This window comes from Thunnus albacares, chromosome 4 (assembly GCF_914725855.1).
Source record: "Thunnus albacares chromosome 4, fThuAlb1.1, whole genome shotgun sequence".
NCBI classification, from domain to species: Eukaryota; Metazoa; Chordata; class Actinopteri; order Scombriformes; family Scombridae; genus Thunnus; species Thunnus albacares.
The window spans coordinates 13,558,838-13,571,587 of NC_058109.1; the positions used below are offsets into that span (position 1 = coordinate 13,558,838).

General features: G+C 38.6%; 2 protein-coding genes across 4 annotated transcripts in view; one reads left to right on the forward strand and one right to left on the reverse strand.

Annotated features, from left to right (window-relative positions):
• Positions 1-789: 789 nt before the first annotated feature.
• Positions 790-8,111, reverse strand: rbck1 (RanBP-type and C3HC4-type zinc finger containing 1). 2 transcript variants are annotated; one of them, XM_044347782.1, is made up of 13 exons: positions 7,781-8,111; positions 7,641-7,688; positions 7,060-7,204; positions 6,717-6,813; positions 6,325-6,487; positions 5,118-5,275; positions 4,823-4,996; positions 4,059-4,219; positions 3,772-3,871; positions 3,070-3,249; positions 2,866-2,964; positions 2,007-2,150; positions 790-1,879 (listed from the first exon to the last, which is right to left on the reverse strand). In XM_044347782.1, exons 2-13 carry the CDS (start codon positions 7,678-7,680, stop codon positions 1,799-1,801), a joined length of 1,542 nt encoding a protein of 513 aa, XP_044203717.1. In that variant the 5' UTR covers positions 7,681-7,688; positions 7,781-8,111; the 3' UTR covers positions 790-1,798. The 2 variants fall into 2 exon arrangements, with proteins under 2 accessions (XP_044203717.1, XP_044203716.1); XM_044347781.1 differs by having other exon boundaries at positions 6,325-6,523.
• A 347-nt stretch (positions 8,112-8,458) lies between these two features.
• Positions 8,459-12,750, forward strand: part of necab3 (N-terminal EF-hand calcium binding protein 3) — a 35,383-nt gene continuing 31,091 nt past the window's right edge. For both annotated transcript variants that reach the window (XM_044350272.1, XM_044350273.1), the window contains exon 1: positions 8,459-9,167. In XM_044350272.1, coding sequence (XP_044206207.1) covers positions 9,030-9,167 — 138 coding nt within the window. In that variant the 5' untranslated portion in view covers positions 8,459-9,029. The remainder of the gene's footprint in view (positions 9,168-12,750) is intronic.

Genomic DNA, 12,750 nt, shown 5'->3' on the forward strand with positions numbered 1-12,750 from the left:
TGAATTCATCCATCATTTGTTTGTTTGTTTTTCTCATGGATGTAACCTGATTTAGTTTGTGCAAGAAAAAATTACAGAATTTCACATTTCAGTTTCCCTCCATTGTACATTACCTCATCCTCAGCTTGTCAGATTCAACTCTTGTCAGGCCTGGTTAAACTTTATTCAGCCTAATCTGTGCTTAATCAGGCTGAACTCAATATCCATCAGCTATATTTCCAGTCAAGATTCAGCTATCCTTTGTCAGTCTTATGTCTACATAAGCTCCACCTTTACTTTGTCGGCTTTGGCTATGTTTCATAATTGTCAGTTGTCCTTTTTCTGCTTCAGTTGAACTTTGAGTGTAATATTAACACCTTTCATTGCGTTACAGTGATGCTAGCATGAAATGCTTGCAGTTCCGGTCTGATGCAGTTTCAGTTCTTCAAAATGCATGCAGTACACCTACAGTATATGATTATGGTTGACCTAATATGAAAAGTGATGTCTTCTGTTGCATAAGCTCTAGCTGAATTCATTTATAATTAAATATTTTGCAGTTAGTTCATGAGGAGTGTCAAAGAAACTGAAAAAGTACAGCTGATGCTGTAAAAAGAGAATTGATGAGGTACAGCAAATCAAAAACAACCAGTCTATCAGGGTTTGATATTGATTTTTTTTTTTGTGTGTTCAGGCAGCAGAGATGGTCTTCCTCTAAAAGGCTCAGGTTATGACACAACTGAGGACAAATGGACTCCCACCAAAAATTACACATACAAGAAATTAGATATATTGTATATGCAATACACATACATATAATTATTTTTTATATTCCTCGAGTTATGAACACTTAAAAACTACAGATAAATACAGATAAACTACCACCTGCCAGTAATACAGCATCATTATTTGTCCCACCTGACATGTTTTAAACCTGATACTTCAAAGTCATTAAGTGCATTAAGAGCAGCTTGTTCTGCATTAGGAACACATTCATTCAATGTAAACTCTTAAAACAATATCCTTCACCACAGTCTGATTAGTCGACTGAAAGAAAATCCAGTTCTTATAATTCAGATTACAAATGAATCATTTTAGACACTTAACAAGCAAAAAATAGCAAACATAGACTGGTTTCAACTTAAAACATGACAGTTTAGTTAGAAGGCATTACTTTGGGCTCAGTTCAGTGTTGATAGTTTATGATTATGAGTTAGTACAGGGTGATAAGATTCATCTGTTAATCACCTTTGCTTTACAAACTGAATTATGAGTTGTAAAAATAATCAACAGATTATTCAGGAATTATTCACATAGGATAAAAAAATTCTTATTTATGAAGTTGTTAGCTGTGGATTTTCATATATTTGAGGATGTTCTTGCATTTTTGTTTAGAAAGACTAAATATTATATTTCTGAAGCCAAAGTAGAGAAAACAACATCATTGCTGGCTCCTAAAATACATTAAGTATTATTTTATTATAACAGCACAGTATTTTTATAGCAGACAATCCCAGCGAAGCTTACTGTATCGCACTGACAGTCAGTATCCTCAACTGCACAGATGTAGAAGACATAGCTGGCAGTTTGTTTAGCTTCTGTGTAGCATTTCCACCTGCGGTTACCACACCATTGAAGCCCCAGTGGCAAGACAACGGCTGTACAGTGTCTTGCCACTATACCATTGAAGACAAGGCAGAAAGTAATAAAATACTTAATTACTCAAAATAACTGTAGCTAGCATTGGCTGCACTCTGAATTGCTTCGGACTGTGTGCGTGCAGCTGCATGTACTGTATGTGTTCATTAGTGTGCTTGCCTCAGTGGCAGTTTTGGCAGTTGGGATGACAAGGCTGATTATTTACTCGGCATCTACAGCCACCAGATGTGTCTCCAGTGCCCTGTCAAACACACAAAAACAACCAGTCATATGCAAAGATCTAACACATGATCTAACTTTCTTGACAACTGAACAGTATGTGAAAACTGTGTCTTAGTTTTTGTCTATTTCTACGTATGTTTATTTACATTGGGACCCCAGCGAGCTTGTTTCGTCACCCAGCAGATTTCAGTCTTGCACATCAAACAGCAGATCCAATCACAGCCGTCCTTCTTCTGGACAATAATGTCGCACCTGGGACATTTCATGGCCTCCCCATTCTGTAGCAGGTTCTATGGTAAACATAGAAATGTACAAAAATGTAACATCTCAGACAATCAATCGACCAAAAGTACAAACACAGCAACATTCAAATAGTACATAAAACCAGCCATCCATGTAACTTTAAAGATAACCTAAATATGTACAAATATTTCAACAAAAATAGTGAAGCATCCAACATCAGTCCTGGAGCTTAGAACACTAATTTTGTAAATACATACAGTATTCAAGCAGGTTTGAAAATTGAGTCATTTCAAGGAAAAAAGCCTTAAATAGGCAAAAGAATCTTAAATTGATGAAAGAGCATTCATATTTAATGTAAAATAAAACACACATTCCACCAACCCTGCTAGGTTTGTGAATGAAGGAGTAAAGAAAGGTGTGAAGAAAGGTTCAGTTCAAGTAATACAAACAGTTTTTACTCATGATTAATCATAAATATTTAAAGGAGATTAGATAAATAAAATAAATGAAAGCTCTATGTAATGAACTATTAACTTCAAATGTTTACCAATGTTATAATCAACAGTAGAATATAAGGTGGAAATGTAAGGATGTAGGAAACACAACTTCTGTCTGGACAGTGCAATGGTACAACTTTGCAACAATACACAGGAAGTAAAATGCCTTTTTATTGTTTAAGTGCATCTGACTGCAGCTGTAAACTCTGAACTTCTGACCAGTGTGCTGATAAATTAATTACATAAAGCCTCTGAGCTGACCCACCTCTAGCATCTGCTTTGTTTGCTGAGCCGCCTGGTCGTTCTCTGCTCTTATACGAAGGTCATCCTGGTAGTCCTTACAGTTCATACCCTCATGGATGGCCTGTAAACATACACAACGTCCTTTATGTTTGGTCTTTCAACTACTACTACACATAAAGAAAACCTTCAGTTTTCAGAGTTCAGAAAATAAATGAAACAAAGCTACCCTGCAGAGAATGCAGTTGGTTTCGTCGCAGAGTTCACAGTGGAACTCGTTGACTTCATCCTCGTAGATGCACCACCCTCGACAGTTGGGAGTCTGACAGTGGAAGCTGTGCTCTGAGCGGCTTTCTGCGATGCTCAGACGCAACTCCAGAAACCGCTGGTGCTCCTCTTCTGTGAGCAGCTGCATCCGAGATCACACAATAAATGACAGACCGACAGAGAGGGAGAGTGTTACTACTGTATGTTCGCCTCTATGTAAAATAAATGAGCAACTTCTTACCTGCTACGTCTTTGTCTTTTATTCTTAAATAGATTTTCTTCATTAATTAATCAAATATAGTGCATGTACTTTTCTGTTACCTCTAATGATGACTTGAAAAAACTTATATATTATATATTCCAAATTCTTTTACACTTTGTCCATCTGACAGGGGGGCTTGAAGAAGAATAAGAAATCATTGTTTTTCACTTTTTTTATGAGTCACAATGCCATTTTCACCAGGCATTCATTGTCCAAAGCTGATGTGCTATTTTTAAACTGTATTTTTGTGTAATCACTGACGACTGAAACAACTGAAATAAAAATGTGGCCACGGTAGTAACACTTAATTGTTCTATATTGTGTTATATCCCATGAACATTTAGGACTTTTTCACTTTTTTATCATGCATTCCAAAAGTTTGATGCCCCACCTTACACTCACCGCTTTGATCTCTCGGTCCAGTAGCTTGCTGTCACATTCACAGTCAGGACAGGACACCTCAGCATCCTGACTGTTCACTATCGTCCCTTTCAGACACTCCCTGAAAGAGGACACACACACCCAAGAAAAATACAAATATGTAAATACATAAAATGATAATGTTTTGCATATTTTGCAAATAATGGCATATATATATGGCCAGTGTAGACTTTTAGAAAGCAGACAGAATACTGTTAGCACTTTTACAACCATGTGCCAAAGCTGCAAAGCAATTTCCTGTGTCTGACCTGCAGAAGGTGTGTAGACACTCTCTGAGCACGATGCCCTCTTCTGGCTGCAGGGGAGAGAAGCAGATGGGACAGTCCGTGTCTGTGGTGTTGGGGATAAGGTTCTGTTCTTCAATTTCCAAAAGGTGCAGGTAGTTCTTCTCTCGTTCCTCCTGCTGAGCCTTCATCACCCAGAAAGAGAGAGAGACAGGCACAATACAGAGATTCATTACCAACTGTCCTGACTCATTACTTCATAGTCTTACATTTCCAGAAAAAGGAAAGTGAAACAGCTGAAGACTGCTGCAAAGCTTAGTTTGTATGGTCATCCATTAGTTCTGCATTTATCATACATAGTAATATTAGTTGAACTATTGAAAATCCTCTTCTGTATTAGAGAATCGTGATGAACTTTAGGAGCACTTAGTTCACTACACTTCCCTTTAAGTTACAGTAACAGATTTTTAACTTGCACTATTTCAATAATACATGCATCAGGTTTCTATAAATAAAGAAATCAGTGGCTAACAAAAACCAATGTACTTATCATATTCATTTACAGGATATCAAAATGTGTGCAAATTGCTAAAGTGGAATGTAACAATGTACAGCTTCAAAATGTGTCACACAAAATGTAAAACTATTTTAAGCTAATGTGAACCATATACTTTATTTTTTCATTAAAAATTAGAAAGTGACATTCATGCAAGTTAAGGTACAAGGCTGAAAAGATTTAAGGAACTGTGGTTGCCTGATACAGTAGTGTTAATGAGCAGCACTGTTACCTGTTCATACTGCATCATGGCCAGCTCTTCCTGCTGAATTCGTAGAACCTCCTCCTGGTCTGGCTGGTAAATGTTGGGGACCTCATAATCCTCTGGCCGTTCCTGCCCACACATCTCACAGCCAGGACGCGTTGGCTTGTTCAAAAATGTACACAGAGTACAGGTCCAGCCCAACTACAAACACAAACACAGATATATGCTTGAATGCCCCTGGACTCATACTATGTACAGCAGACACCTTTACAGGCTCAGTCACACTGCAGACATCATGTGTGAAACAGAGAGAGATTCTGACCTGAGGTTTGGGAGGCAGAGGAGGTTTAGTTACAGTTGGGACTTTGGGAGGAATAGGAGGAGGAGTCTGCTGACCCTCAATAGGAGCTGCTTTCTCGCCGCCACCTCCGCCCACTCCTCTGGGAAAAAGTTGCATCGCTTGCATCGACTCCATTATGCCTAAGAACAGATTATCATCCAGTAACTCGAAAGTTAACTTATTATTTCAACTTGTAATCATGGCTGGTGATTACAGATAAAAAAAAAAATAAAAAAATAAAATCTGTCTATAGCTGGTATCAAACCTCAACAGACCTTATGTAAACCTCAAAAAGCAAACACAATCAAGTAACAGCATTTGTATCGAATGCTAGGACATTTTCTTTGTTTTGTGTACTTATTATTTAATCACATTTTGCCTAATTTAAATATTAATTTTATTACACTATTACTTTATTTATTTGTACATCTATTTATTTAAAGACAACATTAAACTCTGAAGAATTACAAAAGGTTGGTACCGAAGCTCAAAGGTATTGAATTGATGCCCTTATTGAAAAAAATAACACACTACATTAATGCCTGAATAACTCAGTACAAGTTTTGCCTGATTTATAATAAGTTTTATAAAAAGCCATGAGTGCTTTTACGTTTGTCATGCACAATCGTTAATTTTTCTCCATATGTGTCTATTTTATGCCCAAATGATAAGTTGAATAACTAATTAAATTACAAACCAAATTCTGATGATTGATTCATCATTTAGGTCATTTTATCTGGTAAAATACAAAACATTTGCTAGTAATAACTTCCCAAAAACTACAAATTGACTGCTTTGTTTTTTGCCTTTGTTGTAAAATGAATACTTTTTGAGTGCCAAAAATGTTAAAGCGTCACTTTGGACCGTTGTTGTGATAAGCGTTTATTTTTGATAATAAGAAGTTAATTTGTATAGCACCTTTCAGTCACAAAGTGCTTCACAATAAAAAAACAAACAAAAAGAAAATTTAACAAACATTAAATGCAGGCATCAAGCTCAAAAGCAGGTCTAAACAAATGGGTCTTGTGCTGCTTTTTAAAATGTGTTCTCAGTATCCACAGATCTTAAGTCCAATGGCAGAGAGTTACAAAGTTTAGGAGCTATGTGCTTATTGATAAAAAAGAAAAAAAAGTAATAATTGACAACTAAAATAACAGCCTTGATCTTTCTGTGTGTGTGTGGTACTTACCGTCTATGCGTTGTTGCTCCTGGTCCTGCTTGTGTTGTTGCCGTGTGAGATGAGCAGCATGGGCGGAGAGGATAAACAGGAAAGCCTGGTCTCCATTCTGACGAATACCGTGACTGTACAACGTCTCCCTGTCCTGCGCCAGCCGCTTCCCAATCACCCAACGCTGCAGGGTGGGGTGGAACCCAAAGTCATTGCTGATCTGTGTGCATACAATAAAGTATGGACAATGAAACCTCAATTTAACATTTGTTTAGAGGAAAAATTGTAGGAAAAAACATGCGAAAGAACAGAATTAGGTGGTTCAATTCAGTGTTTATAGTTTATATGATTATGAGTTAGTACAGGATGATGCATGATGCATGTTAATGTACTGAAGATGGCTGTTACGTTACCTTGTCTTTAAGTTGTGCAATTGTCATGCTAGTAGAAACCACAACAGTCACTGGGACGTAGTCCTCTGACTGAGCATCCTCCACTCCCACCTTCAACCTGTAACATAGAAAATAATAGTACCAGTCAATCTTTTTTCTACACTATTGTTAATTTCTTGATGCTATTCTTGACCTTCATTCCATTAAATAATCCCAATTCAAAACAAGACTTCACCCTGAAAATAAATAGGCCTACTGCTCTCTGATAAAGGGAAAACTTTGGGCTTTGTGGTTTCCTGTTTTGGAAACATCCAAAACAAGGAAATCACATGCAGACAGCTGCATACACACAGTTGTGTCCCACCTTATGGAGTCCTGAGGATAGACCTGACTGTTGATGCTGACAGACACTGGGACGGAGAGTTCTGACAATTTCTGGCAGAGTCTTGTGGCTTCCTGTCCATCCCCGGTGCTGAGGGCTTCACTAAGAGACAGAGCCAGTTCCTCTGCTGCACAGGGAGCAAAGGAAGAGTTCATACATCCTCACGTGATTTATCATCAACACACTGTGAAAGAGGCTAATAGTGTATTCCTCTTTAATAATGGCTGCTACCACTGGCTGGCACTGCTCTCTGTGTTATTTGATACATTGCGTAGTCTGCAGTTATTTTCTCTACCTCTCACTAAAACATTAACACATCAAGAGTGTCCCAGTGCAAAAATAAGACATAGTTACATTTGAATATGTTACATAAGTCAGTGGGACTTCAATTTAGAGAGCACAGGTAATTATGACTAATCAAAACAATGACCCACTTTCACCCTCAGCAGAAACACTTAAATAGCTCGTTAATAAACTGTAATTTCTTTCACTGAGACTAAATTTAAACATGAAATCATGTTGGACTCAATGTAACAGAATCGAAACTAAGTTAAGGCGCTCACCGATTTCTAGATTCACTTTCGGGGCAACTTCAGAGGCCATGATTACACCTGAAAACGACAAGCAAAACACAAAACGTGACACACAAATATCGCACTTTCGGGTTAAATTGACCGTCTGTATGAGAAAGTTTACGTCCCACCTCTTCAGGTCGTGTTGTTATTTCGGTTCTGTCCGCATTCAACACACACTTCCTCACGTCGACTCAGCAGAGCAGCAGCAACAGCGACTCAGCGAGTGCTCCGTCTGTGTGTCTGCGCTTGACGCGTTCAGGTGCAGAGTGGAGCGTGGGTCACCCGCGTGTTGAAAGCGCTCAGAGCCGAATAAGTTACGTGTATGTAAATCCAGTTGGAGGAGGAAAAAAAAAGCCTTGACTGCTTGATTTCTTCTACAACCGCGGAGTCCAGCGCCCACTCCTCAGCAGCTGGCAGCTAGAAGCGAAAGTGAAACTGACTAAAGTTCAGGAAGAGAAATAGCCTCTGCTCCGCCCCTCGGTCAGCTCACGTTCTGCTCCTGAAAAGCTACTGTCCTGGAATTTTAATCTGAACTGCTATGTAAATACAAAACCAATCAGCCTAAGTAATTTTATTTTTGCATCCACCAGTTCATACTTTTGTTTTCTTTCTGTCTTTTTTCATCCTTGAGCCTAAAGAAAGAAAATTCCTTTACACTACTTTATGGGCAGATATGGGCTACACTCGTCTACACCAATTAAATCTCTTCATTCGGACACTACTTTATTCAGTTAATTAACAGAACGACATGCAATAGATTAGATTAGATTATAGAATATATAATAATAATCGAATATATATCGCTTTGTTGTTGTGTTGACTCCCAACATCCAGCAGATGTCAGCGTCTGTCAAACATTAGCCAAGTGGAATTTTACAGCTCAAAGTTGGCTTTGAAATGAATGCGTCATTCTCATTTTAAGCTTTAATTTAAATTATAGGCCGACACAAAAGAATATAATGTATTTTTATTAGTTTCAGTAACTCTTAAATTGCTAACTCTGACCTCCCCTTGCATCATGTTAATATTCATACATTCCTTTATTGTTCTGATTCCGACGTTTGTACAGCATTCACGCATTAGGAAGTCATTCAGAAGCGAGGGAGCATTTGGTCCTGTACAAGTTAACACTTTGGTCCAGATGCACGGTGCAGACCAACGAGCCAATCACAGCGGCTCCAGCAGGAGGGGTTTGGCAGCTCTGCTCAGCAGCGCACCACAAAGTTGCGGAGCATCTCTGAGTCCCTGCCCGCTTTTCACTTGACATCCCTCACTCTCCTCCACACTTCACACCTTCACTCCACTTCAGCCTTTTCCCCCCGTCAACAGTTCGAGCGACCCGCAAGATCAAGGTGTGTCTCGGCGTGTTTATTAAAGATGCTGGCTTGTACGGAGATGATCACTATGTGTCTGCAGTCGGCCAAACAGAAGCATCTTCAGGCTCAGCAGCAGCAGCAGCAGCAGCAGCCGCCGCCGCTGCACAGAGCTGGACAAGGTCTTACTATCTTTCATGATGTGAGTGCATCGACTCTCTTACATTTCCGTGAAAAGTGGTATTTGCTCACCAAATTTCTACTCCTATTGGCTATTACTGTTATTAGGCCTGTGGGTATTTTCGGTGTCTTGTCATATTGTGGGAAAGTCTAAATAGGTGATTGTAATTAACTGTAAGAAATCATACATGGATGGGAAAACGAAATAATTGACCTACTGCACAGTTTAATGTAAAGTTGTACTCTTTTGGTTATTTCATAACTCAATGAAAGTGAAAAAAAAAATGTTTTTTCAAATGTTCTTCTCTTGTGTACTCACAACACACACCCAAAGATGATACAGTATTTGTGTGTGTGTTTGTGTGTGTGTGTGTGTGTTTGTGTGTGTGTGTGTGTGTATGTGAGTGTGTGTGTTGGTGTCAGAGGAAAGTAGGAAGAGCTGCAGCTGCTGCCTCTGCATGATAAATTAAGCTCTCACAGTTGGACAGGTTTAGGGGTTGCTGGGGGTTCTCCTCTTTTTGTTGCACACACACACACACACACACACACACACACACACACACACACACACACACACACACACATACATACACTTTGTAAGTGTTGTTGCATTTTAGATTTTCTCTCAACCACCCGTTTCTCTCTCTCTCTCTCACACACACACACACACATACACACAAATATGCACATGGACACGCCTACCCCAATTGGAGCTTAAACCAGTAACACCCGCTGCCTGATTAACCTTCAGCACTGCAGTAATAACATTTGATAACGTTTTAATAACATTTCTAAGCCTGTCAAAAGCTATCCATCAACACAGTATTCATCCATCCATTCATTGTCTTGTCCGTCACACTTCAGTTGTAGCCCAATGATGTGTCCAAAACTGCAGCTCTTACGAACTGGCAGTTTTCTGTCTGTACTCTGTCACTTATGCAGCACACAGACAGTCTTGTCTAAATAAGGACACATCACTCATATTCTGCGGACGTGTCACTGTATTTCTGCACATTGTGCCTGAATTGTCTGTGCAAGGTAGATGATGATTTCTGCTTAATACTCCAAAGACAGACAAGGACACAATGCAATGTGTTGCTTTTTGTTTGCAGCCCTTGTCTGCTCATTGTCTCCTTTTACGTCATTCATTGTTTTTTTTTGTCTTTCTGCTCTTATTTGGTTAAGGTAAACACTGTGCTGATGTCAAAAATCTTGTTCCTGCCTGTAGGTTCTCCAGAATTCAAATTTTGTATATTAAGCAAGGACAGGACTGTGCTGTGCTGCATTTGCCATAGCTTCACAGTGAGCAGTGGATTGAAAAAAGTCAGCTGGTTATCTACTAAGACTAAAAAAAATAAATATTTTGTGTGCCAGGAGTAAAAATTGTAAAGCAGATCAAAGGTGATTGATTTTCAGTGATAATGCCGGTGGATGAACTTTATTATTCCAGGAGTACCAGAGATAAACAACCACACAGGCAGCAAAACATCTAAACAGAGGGGAATATTAATTAGGGTTAAAAGCAGTTAAATTCTTTTTGATAATCTGACCAATTTATCTGAATCTGAATCGGCTTTATTGGCCAAGTATGTGTGCAAGGAATTTGATTAAGGTCTCTCGTGGTTCTTAATTAGACACAGTGCCAAGAACAATATACAGGAAGATACACATGGAAATACTGCCAAAATAAGGACAACTAAGCTGAGCAAAGTTAAGTTAACATAAACATATAGCTATTATGTACAAGCAAACATGTGAAAATATATTAATATGCAAAGATGGTTGGAATAAATATTATATAGTGTACAATATAAGCATGTACAGAATAAACAGCCTGCTTAGATTTACTTTTGACAATGATAGATTATATGCACATTACACAATCTGTATGTTAAAACTGTAATAGATATGATTTGTAGTATATCAGATGTTTCAGTGTTACTGGGTTATTGTTTTTGAACATGCTGCCCAGCTTTCCGAGTAACAATCAACAGATACTCTCTCAGTGACAAATATATCGATACATCAATAGTACTGTAGGTCTTGAGTCCTTTCCAAACGATAATGAGCCTATCAGTAATGCTAGTGATGCAGAGATTGAACTCACAATCCCAGAGTGAGAGACAAAGCAGTGTCTCCAAATATTCCTGTACAAAGGCTAGGGACAATTAACGATACTGGCAATGGTCGTGGGAGGTTTTATCAAGTCTGTTGTTGGTTGCTTTTTTACTGTCTTTGTTTTGTTTATCCTGTGGTTCTGAAGGCTTGCTCGATCACCAGCACTCTCTCTGATTTTTTCTCTCTCTCGAATCTCTGTCCTCCCGCTCCCGATGTTCATCTTTTCTCCTTCTGCTCTTGTTTTGCTGCTCTTGTGATAGAGCAACAAAAAAGAAACAGACAGAAGAAAAATAACTAGAAATTATACATCTCAGTGAACCTCCAGGAATCTCTGAGAAAAGTGAAAATTACGTCACGCACAATTTAATCAACAAATTATGATCATTAGCTCTGGTTTCCTTTTTCTAAAATACAAAATCTAAAGCCTTGCACAAACAGCGTGTCAGCAGAGCCTGAGAGAACCCACTGTCTTAACACCTGCCACCATGACATCAGAACAGCAGCGCTCTGGGAAGCAGGTCTGACCTTTTCTGGGCTCGCTGTAAATGACGCATTATCGTCTCCTGACACTTGAAAGCCCAAAGACACAGCCAAACAAAAAGCAAGTTTAACACTATCTGTTCTCCATTGAATTGACTAGGATGACAAGAAAAACACTGCTGAGATGGGTTACTGTGCCAAAGGGGAAAAGAAGGAGATTTACTGTACAGAAGCCTAATGCAAGCATGTTTGACCTTTACAGGTAGAAGAATTTCAAGATTCTTGTTTTCAATAAGGAGGGTTGGTGGGGTCAGAATGTAGACACTGACAGACAGAGGGCAGAAGTGGAGACCCTGAGCTTGTTGACCTATGGAAAATGAGAGTAAATGGGCAGCTTCTGCTGTTATTAATAACCTGTAGGTCAAAACTGTTAGTCCTAACTGCTCCCTAACAATAGAGACAATAGACTGAAGGTGTGGAGTAGAAATAAAGATCACAAATCATCTGTGCTGCCAGATTATGGATAGGTTATTTGCAAAAGTTATAGTTATTCATTTAGGAGTTGTGTTTTTTCCTGATAATTGCCCTGAGAAAACCAAAAAATAAAATAGATACTTATACAAATTATAGTGTTAGCATATGTTGTGTTTGAAATGCAGAAATGACCATTTGTTATTGTCATATTAAACTGCTGATTTAAGGAAAATGGTGCTTTATTGATGAATTCTGAAATTTCGAATGTAAAGCACAGGTGGAAACTAAATGCATGCAGGTGATGTTTAAAATTCTAGTTTCAGATTCAGTTTTCTCCAGTTTTCAACTTCTTTAAACATATATCTGTGCACATTGTACTTGGGAAAATTCTTATTTTAAAGGTTTTGGCCTTTAAAATAACTCTATGATAACATTTTTATCACCATCATAATTGTCAGGGACCTGGGGTCACTAATTTATAATGGTGCGGGTTTCGAACAAGATAAGCCCACAGCCATCCATTGTAAACATCC

What these genes read in the sequence shown, in the direction of transcription:
- rbck1 (XM_044347781.1), bottom strand. Translation starts at nt 7,680, where the DNA reads ATGGCCTCTGAAGTTGCCCCGAAAGTGAATCTAGAAATCG. An exon ending in TGGACCGAGAGATCAAAGCG is followed by an intron (nt 3,250 to 3,771) that starts GTGAGTGTAAGG and finishes TCTCGGATGCAG; the next exon opens with CTGCTCACAGAAGAGGAGCA. An exon ending in CCAACTGCATTCTCTGCAGG is followed by an intron (nt 2,965 to 3,069) that starts GTAGCTTTGTTT and finishes GTATGTTTACAG; the next exon opens with GCCATCCATGAGGGTATGAA.